Below are 27,457 nucleotides of genomic sequence, written 5' to 3'. Positions count from 1 at the left end.
GTACAGGTCAGTTAAAAATTAAAATGATATGAATTGAAAGCAATGAGCAGATATTTGTGCTTTATTGGATTTGGTATCTGACGGTAGATTTCATTTTCCCTAACCCCTACATACAGTATGCAACCAATTAAAGTGATTCCAGCTGAAATGACTGATGAAAATAAGTTGTTTACTCTTAAATTGCAGCAAACTGCCCTGTAATGTATAGGGCCTAGACAAATCACCACCGGACAACTTCAACAAGACTGTCACGCTAAATGTAAACAACAAAACGCTAGAACATGATTATTTAGTACATAACTGCCAAATGCCTGGACAACTCCTCAAGAGCTGGCTCCCACTGACAACAGATTGAGATCAAGTAGTTTCTGAAATTTGAACTATAATCAAAATCTACTAGGTTCAATTTAGCCATGGTAAGATGCAAGAAACCAGCTCAACTCATTTTTTATTTGTTCACTAGAGAGTTCTAAGTTTCTGACTTCGGTTTACTGGTTACATTTCGTTATTTCAGCCCATTGAACACAGCAGAAAAATCTTTTGCCAACAGTATCACCAAACTATTCATGAGATCTAGTATCAATTAGAATCACTGAACTATTCATGAGATCATATCATACAAACTCTTCTGCTGAAGATCCACATTAAAAATCTTACACGAATGTCCCAGAAATTGTAATCAATGCTAAAATATGTGGTTTGCATAAGAAAACAGTGTATATAATGTAATTTGTAATTTTTCATTTCTGTGTGTTTTCAATTACTTTTTCCTTTTCCCTTTTCTTCTCTCCTTCTGTCATAGATTTCATACCTACATAAGCAATGCAGGCATTTTGTTATTGACATGTGATTGATAGTTTGGAGTTTTGTCAAATCAAATTGCAAAGAAAATCATTGAATATGATAGAATTCATATTTTTCAACCTCTTTATATTGCTATTGTTCTGATATGTTTTATAAAAAGCTTCGCCCTATCCAATTTCGCTGCTGCAAGTGTTCTAATCACTAGATAAGTAGCACACATTCACATTTTTTTTTTTGTGTTACAATCTCCTCCAAGCTCCTTTGTAGCATATGGCAGGAACTGTGACGCATTGCGTCCCTTGTTTAACTTGTTAATTGTCAATAATTTTTTTGTACTCATATATGTTTATGCTATCTTTTCCATATATTAACAATTGTTACAAGTTTAAGCATCAAACACTCAAACCAGGAGAAGGGACATTACAGGCTAGGTTTTCCCTTCGAGTTGAAGGGTTTTCCCAAGATAAGTTGTTGTGTCTTTTGTGCCTATTTTATTCCCCTTTTTCTTTATTGTTGCTTATCATTATTTCTGGACAAAACATTAACATGGTACTTGAGCCAGATTTGATAACAGCATTTAAGAATGTTTTTTCCTCTCTCTAGTTCGTATATCTGACGCAGATTGCACAAGTGTTAAAGTTGAGAGAGTTGCAATTGAGCTCCTTCATTCTTGATGTATTATGTTTTCTCTGTTTTGCACAATGGCTGTGGAGATGTTATTGTTTCTGATTCTGATTGAGAGAAGTTCTGCATTCTTCTATTTATGTTTCTGTTGCTATCATTTGTCTCTAGGTTCGTGCTAGTGTTGTGTCTTTTGTGTCATGTTCAAGCTGCAACTTCATCACGCTCCTTCCATATTTTTTGGGTGATTACAGCATTCATCTATACCATATTGGAGAGCTGCTTATTTTTTATACTTTATCTTTTCCTTGCTCACTGTCTAGCTAATGTGACATAGCGCCAAATATGCGATGATATGGCTCATGTTTGATATTTGACATGGTTTCTTTCATAAGAGCACTGACGTCATCATTTACTTCTTTAACCATTGTCTCTTCATTGCCCAAAGTGGAGACTCTTCGAATTCCTGTAGTGTCAATCATAGACACGCAATATTGGTCATTATGTTATGTAACGAAATTTTTTTAAAGCCATGTTTTCTAAAAGTCCTGTGTAATAATATTCAATTTTGGCTTTTTTGTTGGTCTACTTTTTTTAGTGAAACAAGGCTCTGAGATTGTTATCTGAAAGAACATTTTTTGCATAATGGTTGTATTTGATCTATAACTTTTCAAATCCTGTTGTTGCATTTGTATCTGGGAGATACAATTATTTTTCTTTATCTTGTATTCATGGGATTAAATGCTGGTTGATTGAAAGATCAGAGAATTCAATCACAGCAAGAAGTTTATTTTTGTTGCAGAAGTCAATAAAGGATTCAACTTTTCAGGCTGGGTTTTTCAGCATCGAGTGGAGTTTTTTTTAGGTTAAGTTGTCGTTGTTTTTTGTTATTTTGTGCCTTGTGTGTCAGTTCAATACATTTATATTTCATCTAGTTCAAAATTTAATAGAGGAGGTATTAAAATAGTCTGATGTTTCTTTAATGGTCATCTTAGCCTTCAGTTTATTTAGTAGTTTCTATTTTTGTCTTTAATTCACAATTGTTTCTTTTAGAAACATCGTCTTTGTAAATCTATATAAGGAACTTTCTTCTCCTTTGTTTAATACAACTACAACATTGATTTATCATAACATGGTATAAGAGCAGGTAGATGGGATTTCATAAGATTTAGCGGATTTTTTAAGAAAAATCTGAGCCTCTTTTGATCTAGGTTTTTTTCTAGAAATTTTCTTTTCAATTTTTAGAAATAAAAATCGGTAGAGGTATTTTATGAAACTTTTGTGGTTCGTCTTCAAGGATTTTTGCTGAATATCGCAGCTTGATTAAGGGTTTTGATCCTGCGATTTCTTGGTTGCAGCAAAAGTCTCTAATTTTTAAGAGTTGCATGTACTTGCATGTGCTGGTTTACCCTACAAAATCTCGTGTTTTGCCGCCCTTAAAAAATTATGATGGGTTTTCAGAATTTTTTACCTTAAAAAATTATGATGGGTTTCTATAATTTTTCCCTTTAAAATTTATGATTCTGTAATTCACAAAGGTAAAAAATTCTGATGGGTTTCTATAATTTTTCCCTTTAAAATTTCTAATTTTGTAATTCACAAAGTTGAGTGGGATTCCTTGGTGGGTTTATAATTTGTTCCTCAAAAATTATCTATTGGGCTTTACCATTTTTCCTCAAAAACAAAGCTTCGTATTGTCTAGGTTTGACTGATTTTTCACCTCAAAAATCATGTTGGGTTTTGATCAATTTTTCACCTCAAAAAATGTTTTGGGTTTTCGTTGATTTTTCTCCTCAAAAATCATGGCTTTTGTAGTTTGTTTTAGGGCATCATACTCATCTGCAAAGTTTGGAGGGTTTGCCATTTTTTCCTCAACATTGTGCTAGTTGTTTTCAGTGTTTGTCTCTGTCTCCAGAGAAGAGCAGCTTCGTTATCCAACATCAGGTTGGATATTTTGTGATGATTTCTACTCAAATATTTTGTTGATTCTAGGAGGATTAATGGCAGGCTCTTCTCTCTTGTTGCAAAGCATTCTGAAGAATGGGGCACCCTTCTCTATTCTTTTATGGGCAAATTTTGGCTTCTTGGTCATTACCATTTTGCAGATCCAAGGAAGGTCTCAACAGCAGCAAAATGTTTTTGTGACCAAACGACAACAGTTAGACAATAACCATTAAGGGAGGGTATTAAAATTTTGTAATGTTTCTATAATGATCATCTTAGTTAGTCTTCAGTTTATTTAGTAGTTTCTATTTATGCCTTTAGCTCGCGATTCTTTCTTTTAGAAACATCGTTTTTTCTAAATCTATATAAGGAGCTTTCATCTCCTTTGTTTAATACAACTACGACAACATCAATTTACCATAACAAGAGGTAGGTGAAGGAAGCAAAAGTTGGAGGCATTTCGATTCAAAAAAATGATGTATTTATGCAAACAATTTTCAATAGTGAGTTGTACATTGCAGATTTGAGGCAATGCTATGATCATTATATAAATACTAATTATTTAAAAAACCTTATAGATCATTAATTTTTGCTATATTACTGAGAATAATGTATGATTTTAGCATTGATCTCTATTTTTCTCTTTATAATAGGTTGATTCTATTGAGAAGCAATGGGGTGATGAGAGATTACGTGTGAAGTCATGCAAACTGTGAAAATGAACATGTGAATGTTTGTTGCAGTCATAGGACCGATGATATGTATCTTCATTAAAAAAGGAAGATTTTATACTAGAAATGATATTAAGAGGAAGACTATTCAGCTTCATAGGGACGTTATGTGATAGAGAGAGATGTCTAATTCTTTCCGAGCTTATGTGATAGTGTCACTATTAAAGCTACCTCTTTGGTCAAACTGGAATCAGCTATCTTATTGTGGTGATCAAAGTTGTCCCTGTTGATAGAGAATCTCGGCACTCTTATACATGTTGGTAATGAGCTCTCTGTGAAGGAGAAGTTTGAGGTGAAATCCCCTGTTAATGAGTTTTTGCGAGAGAAGTTCGAGGTAAAATCCCTTATTAATGAGTTTTTTTGTGAAAGAAGTTTGAGGTGAAATCCCTTGTTAATGAGTTCTTCTCTGCGAGAGAAGTTTAAGTAGGTATGGTAGATACACCCTCTACAAGTAGACATGGTGGAAATGCATTCTTCACTAGGAGAAGTCTAAGGTGAAAGCCCTCATTTCACAATCTACGAGCAAGTATGGTGGACCACCCTTTGTGAGTAGGCATGGTGGAAGTCATGTGTATGATTGTATGACTTTAATTTTATGCACTATAGTGAATACTGTTATGTTGACATAACATGTTTTAATGAGAATCTACATTACATCCCCTATTTTGCTTAATTATAAACAATTCTATATAGTCGTTAAGACTTCAAGCGAAATTGAGTTGGCTGGTTAAATTTGTTATTCATTTTGGGTTTCATGTGAAGATGAAGTGTTCGTTGTTTGTTATGGTTTCATGTGAGATTGAAGTGTTGGTTATTCGTTATGATTCATGAAAATTAGAAATATTGGTTATCGTTATGATGTTATATGAATGGAAAATGGTTTAGCTAAATAATTATTTGATTTTGATTTGGAATATGTTATTACCATGGTAAATTCCTTTTTGCAAGAACGTGACGAACGGGGGAAGCGTTGTCGGAGATGGAATTGGGCATGAGGGCACCAACCTACTATTGAGCTAGTAGAAATGCATCCTAAACCACCATCGCCAAGGGAAAATGGACTAGGCAAACATGAGTATACCCAATGATCACCATGAGCTAACTAGGTCAACATACTTAGTAAGATAATAAAATAAACAAATTAAGAACAATTGTTACCTTTATGATTTTTAGTCGACTTCAAGACTTCCGTGTTATGTCAGACATGTTCTAGCATAATGATGCTATGGTACTTACACGTACTTGTAATTGTACATACATATATATGTATATGTGTATATTCAAATATGAGTACATTAATGTATACATTTACTTAATATATTATGTATATGCAAAAATATGTATATTTAAAATACTATGTATACGTATATATCTGTACATACATATACAAATATATGTAAATATAGATACAAATGTATACAAATTTTTCATTTTTTACAATCAAGGAGCAGTCCCAGACGTCTACGAGCTCCTAAAAGTAGCCTGGGGTGACATCCATTTGCTTTATAAGCCAGGTCATGCATCTATTTGCACTCCTCTTTTCTCATTTTAATACGATTGAAAAGTTTGTAATATTAGGCATGTAGCATGATTGAATTTTTATACTGAGGAAAAGCCAAACAAACTAGAATCCATGGTTGATTGATTTGTTTGCTTTAAAAGCATTGTAACACGGAGACGCATTCCCTCCCCCCCCTCTTTTTGCCCCACATGCCCTAGCGACACCACCAGATTTTGCCACCTCCACTGAGGATGGGGGACGTCCTGATGTTGACTATTTGCTGATTTGACTATTTATGTTCAATGTTTGATGTTCCATTTCAATGCAATGTTCAATTATTTACTCTTTTACATATTTATATCTTATATTGAAATACATCTTTTCATAACTATCATTTCGAGTACCATATGTATATAATATACAACCCCCTACCCCTTGTCATCGACCCCTTGTTGTCCTTAAATTAAGGCCCCTCTGTCCCACCATCCCAAAAACTTGTCTCCCTATTCCACCCCCTGTCCCCCACAACAGTGTAACTATGGTTAAAAGTTAACCGGTATAATTGCTTTGAACATGCAATCAATCAGTTTATCTAATGTACACTATCATGATATTCTTTTTTCTCATAACTTAAAACAATTGGAAAGGAATACCAATTATGCCTCTGAGATAAGAAAAGGCACTATCAGAGAATTAATGATATTGATTATGAAATGTTTGGGTAGAGATATCTTGTTTGTAGTAAAACAAAGTTTAATCAAGAATCATTTACAGCCACACCGGGTTTCATCAAGGATGACTAGCAAGGTTGAGATGTAGGCAGATAATAGATGAATTATGGGTATAACTTGCAAGTCAAAAGATGGAAAATCAATTACAAATTAAATGGTAAATGAATGTAAGCAAAAATATTAAATTGAGTTAACTCGTGGTGGACAAAAGGTGTAAGTCCTGTTGTTAAGTCGACCAGTGGGTGATTAGGCACATAGTGTCCATGTAAATCTTTGGCCAAGGTAGGTTTAATGGCTTATAATGTTGCTATGGTTACTAGAGGCTAGGATAGCTTGCAATCGGATGGATAGGTTGTTGAAAGAAGATCATTGCCTAGGCAACTATGAAGTTGACACTCACCAAGATGCTCAATGGCAGGAAAAGGGTGTCCCATGCCTAATCCCGTGCACGGAGGGCCTTTCTCAATTGAGATTGTGTGGGGATACTTTGGGTCAATGGTTAGGAGGTTAAGTCTCTAACAATGCTTCTGCTCTCCACCTAATGCCATGACTTTCTCAACATAGAACAGATCTACACCCATGTTTCCTTTGTATATTGGGTATTTAACTTTTTTATGATTATCAAGTTCAGTTGAAATTATGTTTAGTTAGTTAGTAATGCTACAATCTTTCTCATGTTTCAAACAATTAATTAAGTAGATTAAATTATATTTTCCTTCATTCTATTGATAAAAGAAAATAATAACTTGTTATAACCGTTAATCTCTTTCATATGAATATGCAAAATAGCTAGTATAACTGTCTCTCATGCATGTGAATATCGAAAGTAGCATAATCAATAATTTATTAATTGTTATTTAAGGTAGGAAAAATAACTTGTCACATATGGTATCAAAGCTCTGAGTTCAACACTGAACCTTGGGCACATCATTGTTTTCACAGAGACTGAAAATGTAATGTTAAAATAGGAAAGCATGAAAACCCGAATTACTCCTCAAAAGGAACCTTGCCATCATGTATTCTTCTTTTCGATAAAGAACATGTCAAAATTTGATTACTCCTATTATTCCGTACTTAAGGGTGATGAGACTCTAGCCCATGCCTTGCTCCGGACCAAGAAGGAAAGAGTCAAATGGACTCCTTCTAGGAAGGCAACTATGAGAACACAACTTATTCAAACTTGGAATTCCAAACAGACTAATTCCCTTATGATTTATCATGTACCTTGTAAAGGGCAAGATAAGCCCAAGGAAGGAAACAGACAGGATACCTTGGAATAGGGTGTCCAATTTCCTTAAAGTATTTATGTTGAATTATCTATTTGTACACTCAAAAGAGGGAGAATTTTGTAAATAAGTATTGTTGAAATTGCAACAAGCAAAAGCATTTCTATCTTGCATATTGAAAACAATGGCAATTTTGTACTAAATCCATTTTCTCTTTTTTGGCAAACAATTACTATTGTATCTTCTTTCTTTGAAATAATGTATGTAAACATAATATTGATAAATGAGCCAACTGTATATTTCAGGAAAAACAAAAAATACACTATGTCAAGCAATGGAGACAATGACCACATAGAAAATAAGGTATCCATTGAGGCTAACTCTCAAAACTCCATGGACCTGCTTGTCCAAGTCTTATGAGACACTCAAACCAAAATGGAAACATAGAGAAAAGGGTAAATGATTTAGCAGCCCAACTTGGGCAAGGATAGGAGGACACCCACTCCTCACCCCCTCGTAGAACTGAGCAGGAATTATCTATTGATAGTGCATAAAGCAAAGGTAGATTGTCTTGCAAAGATAGTAGAATGCCTGGATGACCAAGGAAACCCTATGAACATTCAAGGAATATTGCATGAAGTAAAACCACGTCAGATGTTAGCTACGCAACTTACAAGATGTAGAAGAAAGGGATGTGAAATCTTTGCTATAAAATTTTGAAGATCTGAGGGAACTATAAGAAGACATGTATCAAAATGTTTACATTATTAATAGGGAGATTAAGGAAAGAGTGAAAGAATCCTTTCAAGAAAGATACCCTTATCTTAGGAACTATCGGGATGTATTTCCAGAAGAATTGTCTAGCTTACCCCCATCTAGAGTATTTGATTTTACCATAGACTTGGTACTTGGAGCAAAACCTATATCAAGAGTGCCATATAGAATGATCACTACCGAACTCATGGAATTGCAAGAATAGTTACATGAGTTATTGGATAAGAAGCTCATCCGAACTAGTGTTTCACCTTGGGGAGCCCCTGTTCTTTTTGTTAAGGAAAAGGATGGTACTGTGAGGTTGTGCATAGACTATAAAATGTTTAACAAGGTCACAATTTAAACTAGATATCCACTTCCTCAAATAGATGATATGTTTGATCAAATGAGAGGAGCAACAGTGTTTTCAAAGATTGATCTTAGATCAGGTTACCATCAACTTCAAATTAAAGAGGAAGATATTCATAAAACTGCCTTTAGAACCCATTATGGACATTATGAATTCACAATTCTACCTTTCACACTGACGAACGCCCCTGTAGTTTTTATGAGTCTCATGAATAGCATATTCCACGATAATTTAGACGAGTTTGTGTTGGTTTTCATTGATGATATTCTTATCTACTCTCAAAATGAGCACCAAAAATGCCTCGAGATAGTTTTACAGAGACTGTGTGAGCATAAGTTGTATGGAAAGTTATCTAAGTGCTCTTTTTATCAAAAGTAAATCTAGTATCTAGGACATATTATCTCAGCAAAAAGAATTGCAATAAACCCCACCAAGATCAAGGCAATCAAAGAATGGTTGATACCTAGGAATGTGTTAGAGGTCATAAGCTTCATGGGTTTAGCCAGTTTTTACAGAAAATTCATTAGACTTCTCCCGGATAGCACATCCCATCACTAAGTTGCAAACGAAGGGGAAGAAGTTTATTTGGTCTAGAAAATGTCAAACACCATTTGAGTATTTATAACAGAAGTTGACTACCGCACCAATACTTAGAGTACCAGACCCTAAGGGTCACTTTGTGGTCATTACAAATGCGTCAAGAGGACTGGGGGGTGTTTTGATGCAAGAAGATTAAGTCATTGCATACAAATCTAGGAAGTTGAAGAACTATGAACAAAATTATGCACCACATGACTCGGAATTAGCAGTTATCGCTCATGCCCTACTAATGTGTTGACACTACCTTATTGGGAACCGTTTAAACTCAAATCTGGCCATCATGGCTTGAAGTACACATTCACTCAACCTAATCTTAACGCTCACCAAAGGAGATGGTTAGAGTTCTTAGCAGATTATGATGTTGAGATCATTATATCAAGGGTAAGGAAAACAAGGTAGCTAACACCTAGAGTAGGCAAAGACATATTTCGGCTATTATAGCAATAAATAGTGGACTCGGAGAGCAAATTCTTCAATGTATAACAAGAGATGGGTTCTATAATGAAGTACGTTTACACAAGGGATGGTAGGAGGTGTAAGCGAAATAAACTCAACTTAAACCTACTAACACCCTACCAAGAGTACACACAGAAGCCAAAAACAGAATTGCAACAAAAAGACCATAGAATTCACTAATTTATTGATTGATTACACATGACAAACAACGACCAACATGCCCAGCTGTGAGGCCTTCCAGGTTGTAGCCTTACACAAAGAATTATAACATTAGATTCTAAGCTCGCAATCATTATCTATCCTAATCAACTATTCACTCGTTAAGTGAACGAGTAAATGTTTCTATGTTTTGCAATGGAAGACAAAGCAATGTAGACTCTCTTCCTGGTGATTACTTCTATGTGAGGAGCACAATTCAGGGGCAGCGGGTGATTACCTTGGGGGCTTGCACAAAGAAAGAGTCATTTAATTTTCTACCTTGGAATGGCCGCCCTCAGTGTATCTATTTGCAAATTACCCCATGTGTTGAGGCCATCTCTTGCTAAGAGATCTTTGAAAATGAAAATTTGCTTCCTTCTACTAATCATACCACCTCCTACTCCTTAGGCTACTCTCCTGCATCAAATCCAAGTTCTTATATAGCTAGCTAGACCACAAGTCATCCAGTCGGGCATTTAGTTACAAATATAGATCTAGTCTTGGAGATGTAAACCAAAACCCAAGTAATGGGCATCAATTGTTCACACGCTCTTGAAGGTAGGTCTAAACACAATATAGGAGTCGGCTCCCAACTATGCATGACGCCACATCATCATAGGAAACTGTACCAAAAGAAATAACACATCTTGCTGGGTGAGAACGGCAGGAAGCAAAAACTTTAAGAACACAGAACTCGCAAAATATGACACATCAACATTTGCGCTCTTAGGGTGATGACCGAAAATAGGTCCTCAACAAGATGTCAACTATGCACAGCAAAAAACTCAAGGTAGCAATGGCTACACTACAAACAGCAAACAAGTACAAAAAAACAAGAAATATTTTAAGATCATGCAAAATTGCTCATTGACCCAAGATGCTCTTGCATCAGACACATGCGGTAAGTAAAGAACTGATGTACACATCAAACAACTCCGATACTTTGACCTAAATCATAAAGATCTAACTCAGCTTGTGTTATCCATGAACTATCTTCATCTAGTTTATCTTTCCACTGAACAAGGTATTCCATGTAGTCTTTTCCTCTAGTACTCTTGCTTATTCTGCTATCCAAAACCTTCTCACTGATTTCAGCCTTCTTCTTAGGATAATCTAGGTTATCTTTTAATTCCCTATCTACTTCAAAGTATTGAAAGATGTCTGAAATATTGAATATTGGTGAAATGTCCATGTCTCCGGGTAATTCAACTTCAAAAGCATTACCACTATCAAACTTCCTTGAGATTTTACAAGGACCAAATTTCTCCCTCTTTAGCTTACTATAGCTACCGGCTGGAAATTTGTTCTTCTTCAAATGAACCATCACTTTATCTCCACCCTCAAAATATTTGTCTTCTCCCTTTATTTGCTCTTTGTTTATATCCAACGTTACTATCCTCTAGATTCTCTCTCACTTCCTCATGAAAAGTCTTCATGAAATCTGCAAATTCCTCTCCTTCAACACTTCTCTTTATCCCAGTAGTCAAATCCCTTAGTTCAGTAGTTCTTTTAGGGTTCAATCCATTAACGATCTCAAAAGGTGTCTTCTTAGAGCTTCTATTCATAGAATTGTTATATGCGAACTTTGTTTATGCCAAAATCAAATCCCAATTATCAAGCTTATTCCCAACCAAACATCCCAACAAGTTACCCAAACTTGTATTCACAACCTCAATTTGTCCATCAGTCTGCGGATGAAATGTAGAACTAAACTTCAATTCAGTATCCATCTTCCTCCAAAGTCTTCTCCAAAATGACCAGTAAACTTGGTGTCTCTATCTAAAACAATAGTTCTAGGTAACCCATGCAATCTCACTATCTCCTTGATGAATAGTTCAGCCACATGTATTGCATTAGATGTCTTCTTACAAGGTATAAAATGAGCCATTTTTTAAAATTTGTCAACAACTACCAGAATAGAATCATTGCCTCTCTAAGTTCTAAGCGAACCAAGAACAAAGTCCATAGTGATATCTTCCCAAGGTTAATTAGGTAGAGGCAATGGTGAATAAAATCCCAAATTCTAACTAACTCCCTTTGTTGTTTGAAAAATTCTTCAACTTCTAACCATCTTGTATACATCCTTATAACTTTGAGGCCAAAAGTACCTATCAAAAATACACTTCACTATTTTGTCAATTCCAAAATGTTCAGCAAGTCCTCCACAATGTTTCTCCTTCATGATAGTATCTCTCATAGACCCTCTAGGTATGCATAATTGAGTTCCTTTAAACAACTTGTCTTCCTGAATGAAATTATCAATCCACTTATTCTGCTCACTCATCAACTAGTTCTTACAAGCCCTCCAAGGTTCTACAAAATCAGGATCAGTTTCATAAAAATGCTTCAAATCATCAAAACCAAGTACATTAACTCTCATTTTTGTTAGCAAAATCTTTCTTCTACTCAAAGCATCAACAACCTTATTTGATTGTCCACTTTTATGTTTCAATACAAAGGAAAAATTCTACAAGTACTCAACCCACTTCATATGTCTTTGATTTAACTTGTTCTAACTTCCTTAATATTGTAAAGCTTTATAGTCAATGTACAGCACAAAATCTTTAGGCATCAAATAATGTAGCCACTTCTTCAAAGCTTGAACAATAGCATAGAATTCCTAATCATAAACTGAATATCTTTTCTTAGCATTATTCAACTTCTCACTATAGAACACTACAGCTCTTCCTTCTTAACTCAAAACAGCTCCAATGACACTTCCACTAGCATCACAATCAACTTGAAAAACTTTGTTGAAATCAGGCAAAGCAAGTGTAGGCAATTCTACTACTCTTTGATTCAATGTTTCAAAACTCTTATGCGCTCCATGTGCCCACTTAAATCCTTTTTGTCACCTCTCATAGCATTGCATATTGAACTGAAAATCAGAAATTCCTTATAAACTTTCTATAAAAACTCGTCAACCCTTAAAATGATCGATCTTCAACATTCTCAAGTGTAAGCCAGTCAAGAATAACTTTTACCTTTTCAGGATCGATCTTCAAACCATCAACTGCAATTACAAAACCAAGATACACAATTTCCTACTTCATGAAAGAGCATTTCTTCAAGTTAATCAGCACTTCTCTTCCTTCAATCTCTACAATACTTCTCTGATATGCTCAAGGTGTTCTTCTTTAGTCTTACTGAATATCAGAATGTCATCAAGATATACAATCACAAATTTACCCACAAATTTCTTCAAAACTTCATTCATCAACCTCATGAAAGTACTAGGTACATTAGTTAAATCAAAAGGCATAACTAACCATTCATACAAACCTTCATTAATCTTAAAAGCAGTTTTCCATTCATCCCCTTCTCTAATTCTAATCTAATGATAGCCACTTTTTAAATCAATCATTGTAAAATTCTTTGCTCCACTCAAATAATCCATTATGTCATCTATCCTAGGCAAAGGAAACCTATACTTCACTATGATCTTATTAATAGCTCTAGAATCAGTGCACATTCTTCATTCTTCATTCTTCTTAGGTGTTAATACAACAGGTACAGCACAAGGACTTAAACTTTCTCTAATCAGACCTTTTTCAAGCAATTCGTGTACTTGTCTATTCAATTCGACCTTTTCAGCAAGTGTCAATCTATGTAGTGATTTATTAGGCAAACTAGCTCCAGGTATCAAATCTATACAACGACTAACTTCTTACAGGAGATAAACCATCAAGTACATTATCAGAAATAACGTCTTGAAACTTCGCCAACAAAGATTCAACCTCTAGTGCATGCTCAAGTTCATTTTGTTTCTTACTCTTTCAAGAAATCAAAGCAAAACAAACATTCTACTCCTTTACATCTTTAACAAACTAATTTCCTTCAACCAAACATACTCTCTGTGGTACGCTGATTCTCATCAGGCTTTTCTACCGAAGGTAACAAAATTTGCTTCTTCCCATCAACCCAAATAGTATACTAATTCAATATACCATCATGCAAAGCTTGTCTATCATACTGCCAAGGTCTACTCAAAAGAATATGACAACAATCCATAAGCATAATATAACACAAGACTTCTTCATGATAATTCCCAATTTTCAACTTAACAAGGCATTATTCACTTACAAGTAATTTATGCTCCTTCTCGATCCAAGCACCATGATAAGGCTTAGGATGTCTCAACCTTTGCAACTACAACTTGTTAACCAGTTCCTCAAATGCCAAATTATCAGAACTTCCACTATCAATAATTACCTTGCATCATTTTCAAGCGATCTTACACGTAAACTTGAACAAACTTCTAAAAATAGGTTCTTCATCAACTTCCTCATTCCACAAAACTCTTCTTATCATTAGGTTCTTAAGATGCCCAAGTTCATTAGGTGTTTCAACAACTTCTTCACAAGCCAAAGTATTTCTATTGCTTCCTCAAATCTTTTTACCAGAATTATTGCATCCAAAAGCTCTATGTCCTTCCTCTCCACACTTGAAACAAGTGCCTTTAAACAAAGATCAATCTTCTCTCTTACCACCATTATTATTCCTAGAGTAACTAGTATAGCTACCTCTAGTGTAATTACCTCTTTTCCCAGCAGGTTCTTTTCATTCTGTCTTTCCTTTATCTTACATTGCATTGTCAGATCTGCTACCTTCCCCATAGGTTCTGTCTTTGCCTCTTTGAAAACTACCATCTCTACCTTTTTGTCTTTGATAATGTTTCTTCGCCAACCTTTCTTCAGCTTTCAAGGCATATTGATATATTTCTTCCACATTATCCATCTTGACATAATGGATCTCATCTTGAATTGATGTTCTCAAACTATTCACGTATCTAGCTACCTTTTCATCTTCATCATTCACATGTCCAAGTCTGATATCCAACTTGTAAAATTCCTCTAATTATTCCTTCACACTCCTGTCTTTTTGTCTTAGATTCTGCATTCTTCTCAACAGGTTAACTTGGTAATCTGCAAGAAGAAACTTCATCTTCATTTTGAAAATCATCTTTGCCCAAAGTCTTGATCTTTTCTTTTCCTCTTTTATGTCTTTCAATCTGCAAGTGACCCTACCAAAGTGAAGCATGACCCTTCAACTTTGTGACTGCTATCTTTGCCTTTTTGTTATCAAGAGTACTTTCATACTCAAAGTACTTATCCATCTCGGAGATCCAATCCAATACAGCATTAGTCTCAAGTATTCCATCATAGCAAGCAACTTCAACAGCAGGGCTAGAGTTGGCTCTAGCCAAAACTCTAAGAGGTCTTTCCTTATCTTGTTCCACCTCAAGTTCAAGGTTAGGATTAGGTGTTACTTCTTCATCATCACTAACATCCTCCAGATTTACACCTCTTCTCTAGGTTGTGTCAACAGCTTCAAGTCTCGTTGCAATCTGCCTCAACATGTCCATTATAGCATTGTCTGCATTTCCTCTGCCTCGAACCTGATGGAGCCCAAAATTCTAGTATTTTTCAAAAAGTAGTGTACCACGATGCTATTGGCCATGTTCGAAATCCAATATACCAAAAACAATGGAAATTATGCACTCCTATCTGCAATACACATGCTGCTGTCAAATATAACTAAGTGACTACTGTGAGTCATCCTATGCAGATATACAGAAGTTTGATGAACAGAATAAGCACACAAAGAACACCAAATATCTCTATCACATCCTTTTATGATAAGATGGAGAAGAGTTGAAATATAACATTTAGTGATATCCCCAGAGGCAAACACTTGGGCAGCATGTATATACCTCAGTATTTCATCATTCGTATTTATAAGGATGTAGAAAATTATGTTTTCCAGATCTGTCACAGTAGAAAATGTTACGTTGTAACTATGAATAAGTCAAAGCATCATACAACACCATCCTGTACATATCTGATATTAAGCAACTACCTGTAGAAGATTCTTATGATGATCATATCTGATAAAGGAGTAACAAGCATACTGAAAGCTCCAGAATTCTATGTGATTACCCAGCATTCTAGTCAATATTTGTGTATGATGGAAATATCTGCAATTAGAATGTTGTAAAGTAACAAAGATGAAACTGAGTTCTATTCTGCCAGCATCAAGATAACAATTTTAAAACTGAAATGTGGGTATCATCTAAAGCATAGAGTGAGGGGATTGGACTCAAAACAGAGTAGATGTTTTTACATACGCACATGTGTATTAGACTGAGGCAGATGGATACCGACAAGAATGTTCAAGCTTTCACACAGATATCTAATAGATAGCTGAGAATGGATAATCAGATTTTGAAAGCATACAGGAGGTAGCCCGCAAAATCAAGAAAGGATATGGAGCAACATTTGTTTGACTTTCGCTCATGTTAATAAGAGCATAATCCAAACAAGCATCTACAGCGATAACATATTAGTCCAATCTGACACAGGGAAGTATCCGAGTGAAGAGAGAGTGAAATCTGGGAGATCCTGATACAATATTCTCGATCATGGAGAATTCAGCACCCATCTTTCACAAAGCCATTAGTAATTGTTTGATGATATACATCTAACGATGCATCATGTGTTCTGCAGGTCTGGACTATGTACGTGGAGGATTAAGACTTTCACTTATCCTGAATACTTCATTATGTGCGGCGAGGACATTCTCCCGGATGATGCTCAACCCATGAAATACAAAAGCCAGCGGGCGTGATGGGAAAAGCAATAGAGAAAACAAATCTCAGATGCCAGTCTGGAGGGAATATGCGTGAGAATGGAGTTCTTATTTGTCTAGAGGATCGCATTCGATTCTGCAAAGCACCATGGCAAACCGAACACACACATCATGAATTGATAAATAAGTATTCAAACGGTGGACGCACAGGATATATATTATAGATACATGTCGATGAAGAAATATATCGAAGTAGTACTTAAACCGCTGGTTATGATTCGATATAATTAAAATCATATTTAAAAACTGGTTAGTTTTAATGAAGAGGTGCAAGGTTTGGAAAGGTAACCGATACCTTTTGATCCTCTATAAATGTGTAATGAAAAATCGAACAAAGACCACCATTCATTATCTCTTAAAAAACTCTCTGCAATTTCCTAAAACTTATATGATATTTAAATTCCTTCCTTGAAAAGATTGAAGTTGAACTAAGCTCTTCGATAGCGATCTATTGGGCATATATTTTGACATTGTATGAGATAAAATTGTGTTGAGTGGAGCATCAACATTTGAGTGTCTTCAATACGAATTTCTCTACAATATAATCAGTAAGATTTTTTATTTGCTTTAGAGTTAAATCACTATATAGTTCTTCCTTTGTAATCATTTTTATTTTCTATTAATAATTTGTTATTAGGATAAGTGAATCAAATTGTTCGTTGTTATTTAAACCTAACAAATACAAATATTGTGAAACATTGTAATTGTTTCCTTATTTGTATCTATTTTGTCCCTTTAAGGGTTAAAACATCATAGACTAGTTTAAATATGCATAAATACAAAATAATTTGACGCATCCTGATAACTAAATTGTTTATAGATTTAATATACATAATATCATAGAGTTGTATGTGAAAACATATAGTTTTGACTCTATCACCCTTTTGAATTTCAGCACTGATCATTAACTCACTTATAATTTTCAATCTATATGCTGGCAACATTCTAACCTTTTTCTTTTAATGGTTTGATATCTATTTGTTTTAATAATTCACTTTTAATCTTCTTTCAGCATCCACAAATTTATTAAAGTAATCATATTTTCGGAGATTAATACTCACTATTAGCAATCTAAAAGTTTCCTTAACCTCTTGCCATTTTGGGAAACTATTTTTGCATTGAATCTATCTACTATAAACATCTTGGATCCAAGTTTGTTAACCAGGTTTAGATGCACCGACCTTGGTTTTGCAAAGCCAAAAGCACAAAGGATCTAAATCAAATTGATTGATCCTGTCAAGTTGGCCACAACCGATTAGATATCCCAGCATGGAGCAAGCAAGGCTCGTAGGATTCTAATCTACAGTTTTGGGGACCAACAGAGCCATTTTGACAATAGTTCATGCAAGATTGTAACCTTCTACAAGTTATAGTTCAGATTTTAGATCTACCACCCTACAACCAATCCAATTAAGGCTCTCCAGGATCCAACTCACAAGAAAGAACCTCAAACTCTGATAACACCTAACGCAAGGGATGGTAAGAGGAGTAAGTGGAATAAACTCAACTTAAACCTACTAACAACCTGCCAAGAGTACACACGAAAGCCAAACACAAAATTGCAGCAAAGAGACCATAAAATTCATGGATTTACTGATCAATTACACATGATAAATAGTGACCAACATGCCCAATTGTGAGGCCTTCCGGGTTGTGGCCTTATACAAAGAATTATAATATTAGATTCCTAGCTCGCAATCTTTATCTATCTTCTACTAATCATACTACCTCCTACTCCTTATGCTACTCTCCTACATCAAATCCAAGTTCTTATATAGCCAACTAGAACACAAATCGGCCAATCATGCATTTAACTATAATTATAGGTCGTCTTTGAGATGCAAACCATAACCCAGGTAATGGGCATCAATTGAAAGTAGGTCCAAACACAATCTAGGAGTCAGCTCCCAACTGCACAAGATGCCATGTCATCATAGGAAACCGCGCCAAAAGAAATAACACACCTCGCTAAATGAAAACAACAAGAAGCAAAGATTGGAAAGAACGGCACAAAACTCGCGAAATATGACACAACATTTGTGCTCTTACGGCAAGGACTGAAAATAGATCCTCAACAAGATGTCAACTACGCACAGCACAAAACTCAAGGTAGCAATGGCTACACCGCAAATAGTGAACAAGTACAGAAAACTAGAAATATTTTTGGGTGATGCAAGATTGCTCATTGACCCACAATGCTCCTACATCATACGTCAAGCACTCCAGAGGGATCCTCAAGATATTAGATACGAAGTATATCAATTTGAAATGGATGGACTTCTAAGGTATAAAGGCAAGATGTACATACCTAAGGACTCAGAAATTCAGAAAGTGATTTTGGGTGAAATCCATGCCGCTCCTTACTCAAGGCACCCTGGAGGAACTAAAATGTTGGCTGGCATCAAACCATTGTATTTTTGGAAAGGCATGAAGAAGGAAACAACTAAGTATGTGGCAGGTTGTCTCGAGTGTCGAAGGGTCAAGGTTGAACACCGATACCCAGCTGAGCTATTACACCCAAATGAAATTCCAAAATAGAAATGGAAAATAACCACTATGGATTTTATCCAAGGGTTACCTATGACCAGAAACAAGCATAATACCGTCTTTGTAGTAGTGGAACAATACCCAAAGGTAGCACATTTTATTCCAGGGAACTTAACCGATGGGGCGCTAGAGATTGCCCATAAGTTCGTAAAAGAGATTTTCAAACTTCGTAAAGTTTTAGAAAAGATCATATCAGACAAAGATGCTAGGATAACATCTAGATTTTGGTGCACTCTATTTTCTACCTTGGGGACGAAATTGAATCTCAATTCAACCTACCACCTAGAAACCGACGACCAGACAGAAAGTGTAAACTTAGATCTCTTAAGAGTGTATTGCATGGATCAGCAATATCAATGCAAAATATATCTTCCCCTAGTTGAATTTTCTTGCAACAACTCGTATGAGTCTGTTATTAAGATGGCACCTTTCGAAGCTCTGTACAAGCGCAAGTTCAAAACCCCTATAAGTTGGAACAAGATTGAGGATCGAATTATTGTTGGACCTGAGATGCTTCTAGAGATGGAGGAACAAGTAGTTCTAATCCGTTAGAGGTTGAAGAAGGCAAATAACCAGCAAAAAAGTTATGTAGATGCAAGGGCTCCTAGAGAATTTTCAGTGGGCTCCTAGAGAATTTTCAGTGGGTTAAAAAGGTTCTCCTAAAAGTTAAACCCCATAAAAGTACCATCAAGTTTGGTAGAAATGACAAGTTAGCCCCGAGATATGTGGGACCCTTTAAGGTGTTGGGAAGTCATAAATCTTGTGGCTTACAGAATTGACCTACCTCCAACCCTTTCCAGAATGCATAATGTGTTTCACATATCTTATCTTAAGAAAAATATAGATAGTTGTGAACATGTTATTGATTGGAATCTTTTGCAAGTGCGAAATCTAGGGGTGGTGGAAATAGAACCACTCAGAATACTCGAGGTGCATAAGCTCCACTTATGACATCAACATATCACTCAATGCAAGCTCTAGTGGGACCAATATGCTGAAGAGAATGCCACTTGGGAAGATTATGATGAAATCTTCCAAAAATTTCCACATCTTTTTCCTAACTTGAACTATGGATTAAAATGAATAAATTGTTATTCAAATTGAAATGTGATGATTTCATGCTGCTATATATCTTGTATTTCAAGTATTTTTTTTCAAATTGCAAAGTTCATTGAGGACGATGCAACACAAGGAGTGTATGTTACAACCCCTATTTTGCCTAACTATAAATAATTATATATAGCCGTCAAGACTTCAAGCGAAATTGAGTTGGTTAAATTTGTTATTCATTTGGGTTTCATGTGGAGGTGAAGTTTAGGTTATTCATTATGGTTTCATGTGAGATTGAAGTGTTGGTTATTCGTTACAATTCATGTGAATTGAAAATACTGGTTTTTGTTATGATGTTATATGAATGGAAAATGATTTAGCTAAATAATTATTTGATTTTGATTAAATGGTTTGGAATATGTTATTACCATGGTAAATTTCATTTTGCAAGAATGTGATGAAGGGGAGAAGCATTGCCAGAGAGGGAATTGGGCATGAGGGCACCAACCTACCATTGAGCTAACATGTATGAGTCCTAAAGGGAAAACGGACTAGGCAAACAAGAGTATACGCAGTGATCACCATGAGCTAACTAGGTCAACATACTTAATAAGATAATAAAATAAATGAATTAAGAACAATTGGTACCTTTATGATTTTGAGTCGACTTCAAGACTTCCATGTTATGTCAAACATGTTCTAGTATAATGATACCATGGTACTTACATGTACTTGTACATGTACATACATATATACGTGTATATGCATATATTCAAATGTAAGTACATGAATGTATACGTTTACTTAAAATATGACGAATGCACAGAAACATATATATTTAGAGTACTATGTATACATATGTATATGTGTACATACATTGTAAATACAGATTGTGTCATTATACTAGAGCATTAGAAGCAATTTATTATCTCCATTTGTTTTGCACCCATTGGCCTTTGTTATTATCGACCTTTTATTTGTGACCCTTGAATATTCAAACCAAGAATGTAATTTATGTTTCGCCACCTTTTCAATTATCTTTCTTGTAACTCCTTCCCGTAGATTATATCTTGTAAATCATGCATGCATTAGAGACAACAAACCATTCTCTATACTTTGCAATAAGCTAGCTATAACTGTGATTTGCTTCCATCTCTGTAATTTGTTCTATACCTATGATTTATTTCTTGAGCAACAGCCAACCAATCCAACTCTCTATTATTATTTCCATGCCTATGTTATATTCTTCTAGCAACAGCATGTTGTTCCAATCTTCTTTAATCACGGCCATAGCAAGAGGTTCTAATTTATAGAATCAAGGGCTCATGCTAGGCATCTGCAAGCTCCTAACAGCAGCCTAGGGTCAATGAGTTTGACTCAAAAAACTACACAGTTGAATCCTAATAGTAATATCACAATTTGACTTGCTGTAAAAAATATCTCCTACTTATCAATTGATGAGCTTAAGGGGCTTTTTAATGAACAGCTCCTAAGGCACAACACTCGGTGAAGGTTTTGCAAATGAGGTTGCAAGCAAAGTGCATTTAATTATGGAGGAAACTTCGTAGTTAAGCGTGCTTGAGCTGGAGTAGTACTAGGAGGGGTGACCTCCCAAGAAGTCTCTGTGCTTTGCCTCCGTCAGCATCGCCTAGATCCAATGTGTGTTAAGTGTTCCATTCATTCTCATGAGAGATGGGTTATGTGAACCACTACTCAACTACACAATTGAATCATGATAGTAATATCACAAATTTCTTAACATTGTTCATCAATATAGACTAAGTTACATTAGAAGCTCACCAACTAGCATTTATAGCTTGGGGTGCTAATCAATCAAGGCACGTGACAGTGGTCCATCCCATTCCATTAATCTATCTCAAATAGCGAGTAGATCCCCAACCTCACCTTAACATGTCTGATAAAAACCAGTACTGAATCAATTTTCTAAAGCCAGTCAAACACCAACTACAACATCAGATTATTAAAGAACACCACTCCACAAAGTAAATAATCATTGTGTTCAAGACTAAAAGATTAACTCCAAATCATAACCAATGCCTCTGGTACATGATCAAATGCAACCCCAAGAACTCCCTTTTGGCTCCACGACTAGCATCTTCATAATAAAGGATCACCTATCTGTGATTAACAAATTTGCACAAAAGCAACTAAATTATGCCGAGACATCCATGGAAGATCCAAGGCGCGTTAAGAACAGTAAACAACCATTATACCACGAGATCGCATGTCAAATAGACAAATCCACATTAATGTCAAAAATCCTATTGAATGTGATTAGATCTTCCCATGGCATCGTAATAAACATCCTCAAAACCAAAGATCCCACATGACCAAGTCTCAAATAAAACTAGAACTTACAACTTACCAAAAGCTTTTGATGGTAAAAACACCAACATCTCCATAACAAATTCACAAGCACATCCATGTTATGCCAAAAATCCAACCACACATTTAGGAGCTAGCATCTCATGGAATCGTGATCACCATCTTCAAACTAAACATAACTTGTCACAACCATGTTCCTACACAAAGCTCTCACTAAACCACAATAAAAGAACTCTATGACAACATATTTCACATCCTCAAAGTGAAGACACCTCTTTTTCACATGTGGCCTTCAAAAGACCTTAATAGTCCATCTCACTTGCTCTTTGCTGCTCAAAATGTCAATGCTCAATAATAATCATAGGCTAAGAAACCAAAACCTTCAACATATTCTTCACAATTGTGCCACTCCATGGCATCCAAACACTTTGCAACAAATAACACAGATGCTCAAAAGGAGTAACAACTCACAACCACCATTTTCATGGCAAATCTTTCTTTTTACACATAAAACACCACCAACACTCAACAAATCCACTCTCAAGTTCTTCATGCAATATGCAGGTACAAAAATATGGCAGTTAAAACCTTGTATTGTACAGTGCTGCTTGAAAATAAGCTATTTGGCTTAAGATATTGTGTTTATAACTTCATGATATTCAGCTAGATACAAGGACTGTTGCAATTCTTTGTGATGGTTAAGAGTGTCATATGTTAGGCAAAGAACCCAACTTTACACGTATGGACAAGGCATATTGATGTCAAGTACCATTTTGTTTGTAACATGGTAGAAAATGGGAGGGTGATGTTGGAGAAGGTTAAAAAATTGATGAATGTTGCAGATTCTTTAACAAGATCTTGTAATTAGAAAGAAGCTCAACTGATGCAGTGAATCTACAGGCCTCTCAGCCCCTAGCAGGTAAATTTCAAGTTTGTTAAGCTTCCCTTTTGCTCATGCAATGTTTGCAATAAAAGGGAGAATGATGAGAAAAGGTGTCTTGACCTTGCATTCCTCATGTTCATTCTAATACATTTTGTATGCACTTTCTGTTTCATCTTCTTGTAGTTTCGTCTTTTTGTGGAGACCTGGCGTCCCAACTGGAGGCTTAGTACACTTAATCTTTTTAGTGAGTTTCATCTTCTTTTCATGAGGATGTAAGCATCCTAATTTTAAATGGCATGGTTTGTCTGTGAGTCAGAATCTTGTAGTATGTGTAACTGGAAGGTAATCTCAAAGGTTACATATGACAAATTCTATGACACAAAAGGCATGTAACATGGGGTCATATTGGAAGTCTTGACCAGCATTACAAGAAGTTGGTACAACAGTTATGGAGCATTTTATAAATGAAGAATGAGGAAAAAATGAAACACAAATGTTTGGGTGGCCAAATATGATAAGTTATGACATTGTAGGTTGTGAAAGGAGGAAGACGCTAAAGACTTTTATAGGAATCTACTTTGACAAAGGCCTTTATGGCTGTCATTATGTTTTCTAATGAGTAGTAATGTCAATTTCCAGTGACTAATATTGTGTGCAAGACCAGGATTTTTCTTCTAATATTGTGCGCAAGACCAGGATTTTTCTTATACAAGGCATTTGAATTGGTTAAATTATATTCTTAAATGTACTACATTTCTTATTTCTAATTGGAATTTTGGCTCTAGGGTAAAATTTAGTAATATCCCAAATAGGGACATTACAGTATCCAAAAAGTTGAAATTAGTGACAAACAGACTCAGACAGATTGTGAATGATAAAGGAGAAAGAAGGAGAAGAAAAAAGTTACAGAGATTCAGAAATCTATACATGGAATATGAAAGGGATCGTATAGTACTTGATTTATCTCATACTCATCCCACTACTCTAACACACTAGAATTATGTTGCAAGACACAATAGTAGTTACTTAAAGAAAGTAGAGTTGAGTTTTTGTCTTGAACAGTACAAGAATGCAGAGATGAGATTAAATTATTGCTCACAAAGATAAAAAGTAGGTCAATGGAACTTAACAAGTACAGAGAGTTACAGTAGCAATTCACAACTGATAAAAAAATCAACTAAAAATAATATACCAAAACCTAAAATAAGCAGGCACTGGCTGAGCTATGATCTAGAGGTAATTCAGGAAGCATTTATGACTTTGTTCCTCTCCAGCCAAGCAAAAGTTCACCAATCAAACATAACAATTGGGAACCAAAAGGACCTAAGAAGAGGGAGCAAACTTTAGAGAAGCCATATGTAGAAAAAAATTCAGCAAAACAGAAGCCCTAACCCTTGGTTAAAATACAATTCAGAGTATACTCAGAGTATAGAAAAAAATCTCTGCTGTGGAATAAACCCGAATTCAAGTCAAGCATTCTGAACAATAATATTGACACGGAATTTAGATCTTCATTAACAAATAACTCACCTTGCCTCTGGCTGGCCCTGCAATTGATGCAACTCGCCTGAAGACTGACAAAGTTCGGACTGGTGGAACCCTGGTAGCATATTTTTATTGAATTTGACTCGCATACAGTTCTACAGTCCCATTGCTCAGCTGTTGAAGCCAAATTTTAGAGCAATTAAAACTGGAATAGCAGCAAAAGGGTCATTCTTAAAAACTTCTGCTCATTCTAGCATTGCTAGTTTTTCAATTTTCTGCCAAAAGAACAGTCAAATTATAAGACCGTGCCAAGAAAGAACCCAATTACAGAAATTTCACCAAGAAACAAACACTGTGCCACATGGCTACGAGGTAAAATCATAGGTTTAATCCTAATCGTTAATAGAGAGACTTCTAGAAATTAGTACTATATCCCATAAGTGCAAATTGAAATACAGCGTTTAATCCTGATATTTGATACAGAAACCTGGATTAGTACTTGTTTTGCTCTTCTCCTGTTGTATTCATTTTATTATCTATTGTGGAACGCTGAAAACACAGCATTTACTTTTCGTAACCCATACATATCGTTCCATCCCTAAAATCTCCATTTTTACTTCACTTCGCCATTATTTAAAAAATATTTCTTCCTAAGAATAAATTTTCCTTTTTTTTATCCCCTAATCTGTTGTTCGTTGGCCAAAATGTACACTTTTTCTATGAAGCTGCAAACATATTTCTTTCTAGTAAACACACATACACTTCACCGTTTATTTCCCCTGCTCTGTTTCTCCACTATAACTCCACTTTCTGAAACGTTTGTCTGAAACGTTTGTGTCTACATCACCCTTTGTTCACAAATAAGCACAAAGTTTACCCTTTTCTACGCTTACTCTATCGTTTCTTAACTAAAATATCTAATTTTTCATTAACATTTGCAGCGCCTTTGCTATACTCGTCTCATTAATTATAACCTTCACTTTCTTCAAACCCTAAGCTGTTATTCGTTTTGTGAAGTCTCCATTTTTTTATTAAATGCCAAGCAATTTCTTAAAAAAGCACACGGCTCTTACTGTTTTTTAAACCCCAAATTGTTTCTTAGCTAAAAAGCTCCATCTCTTCTCAATATTTACCGCAGCTTTACAACTTCCTCGCCTATTCATGTATTTCTAACTCAAAATTTACATAATTGAATAAAATTTCTTGCTAGATTGGCCTGTAATATATTCTTCTTCAGCTATTTATCGATTCTTGGTGTTTTCTGGGGTCAAAAATTCCATTTTTAAAAAGTCTTATACACCATCTGCTAATTTTTAATAGAATTGAAACTTGCGCACGTTCTGACATACCTGGCTATGCAAAGAAGACGAATTTAAGCCTCTATTATCCGATCCGAAGGCTGAATAGCTCAATCGAAAGCTGAATCGACGACCGTTTCAGATTTGCTGATCTCTGCTCAAATTTACGGAAGAAATTTTTTTTTTTCGGATTTTTCCTATTAAAAGTGACTCCGACAATGACAGGTGCACGTAAATTCTCGAAAATATTTGACGAATATGCTACTCGGAAGGCTGAAAGCACGCGCATCCAACGTTGGACACGAGGAGTTTTCTTTTTATTTCGCAGAGGTCTCGTGGAGCGCACGGGCTATGAATCTGGATGTTAATTAATTTAAAATTAAGGTCTTGCCCTCCTTAGTTAAAATTTTGATTTAATTTAATAGAACGGTTGTATTGATAAGTAGAACGGTTGTATACCAATATTGAGCTTGGTACTGTTTTCCTTTACTTGCACTACCTCTATTCTTAAATATTTTATCCATGAAAGATGCAGTAATTACTTTCGGAGCGTGAAATGCTTTCATAAGTGGAAGTGGTCTCGTTCACACGGAGGATAGCTTTTTGGCTTTAAGGCCTCGTTGGGTTGCTGGAATATGAGTGGAAGTAAGTAAGTAAGTGGGTTTTATAGTGCACGACACTATGCCATAGTTTTTGGGTTTACATATGGTGACAGTGATATGGGACTATCTCATACTCTTTTTCGAGAGACACTTGGTGCTACAAACGAGGCGTACATAACCCTACCCCCCAGCGGGATTTGAACTTGCGACCTCTCTTTCAAGAGTACAAGTTCTCCACCACTAGGCCAACCAATAGGAAAACGAATTAGAATGTGTTTTATATTCGCTGTTTGGTAAAGCTCAATCCAAATTGGGAATAGGAAGACATTCCAATTTTGCCCCTAAAATGAGCATATGTCTATGCCAAAAAATATCTGTTATTGGAATAGGCCATTTCCATTCCCATTCCGATTTTTCATTAAAAAAAAAATTAATTAATTTTTTTTTTTTAATTTTTTTTTTTCGATTATTTTTTTTTTCTAATTTTTTTTTTTTTTGAATTTTTTTTTTTACTTTTACTTTTTGAATTTTTTTTGTTAAATTTTTTTTAATAACATTTTTTAAATTATATCTATTTGTTTTAAAAAAATGAAAATGAAAATGAATTAACTAAAAAAATAATAAATTAAAAAAAAATTTAGGAAAAATGTTTTTAAAAATACA

General features: G+C 35.2%; 1 protein-coding gene across 2 annotated transcripts in view; it reads right to left on the bottom strand.

The window, feature by feature from the left end:
* The window catches only part of LOC149554410 (uncharacterized), an 83,439-nt gene extending 56,815 nt beyond the window's left edge, over positions 1–26,624 (bottom strand). The window contains exons 1-2 of one of the 2 annotated variants that reach the window (XM_089828473.1): positions 26,244–26,624; positions 24,940–25,068 (exon numbers count right to left, since the gene is read on the bottom strand). In XM_089828473.1, coding sequence (XP_089684599.1) covers positions 24,940–25,043 — 104 coding nt within the window. In that variant the 5' untranslated portion in view covers positions 25,044–25,068; positions 26,244–26,624. Of the gene's footprint in view, positions 1–24,939; positions 25,170–26,243 lie in introns of both variants that reach the window. The other variant, XM_089828472.1, reaches the window with a different exon arrangement.
* Positions 26,625–27,457: the final 833 nt, after the last annotated feature.

Source organism: Cupressus sempervirens, chromosome 5 (assembly GCF_028749045.1).
Source record: "Cupressus sempervirens isolate cs-2001-9-10 chromosome 5, ASM2874904v1, whole genome shotgun sequence".
Lineage (NCBI taxonomy): Eukaryota > Viridiplantae > Streptophyta > Pinopsida > Cupressales > Cupressaceae > Cupressus > Cupressus sempervirens.
Note: the sequence above shows the minus strand (reverse complement) of the source record. Positions and strands in the feature narration are given on the sequence as shown.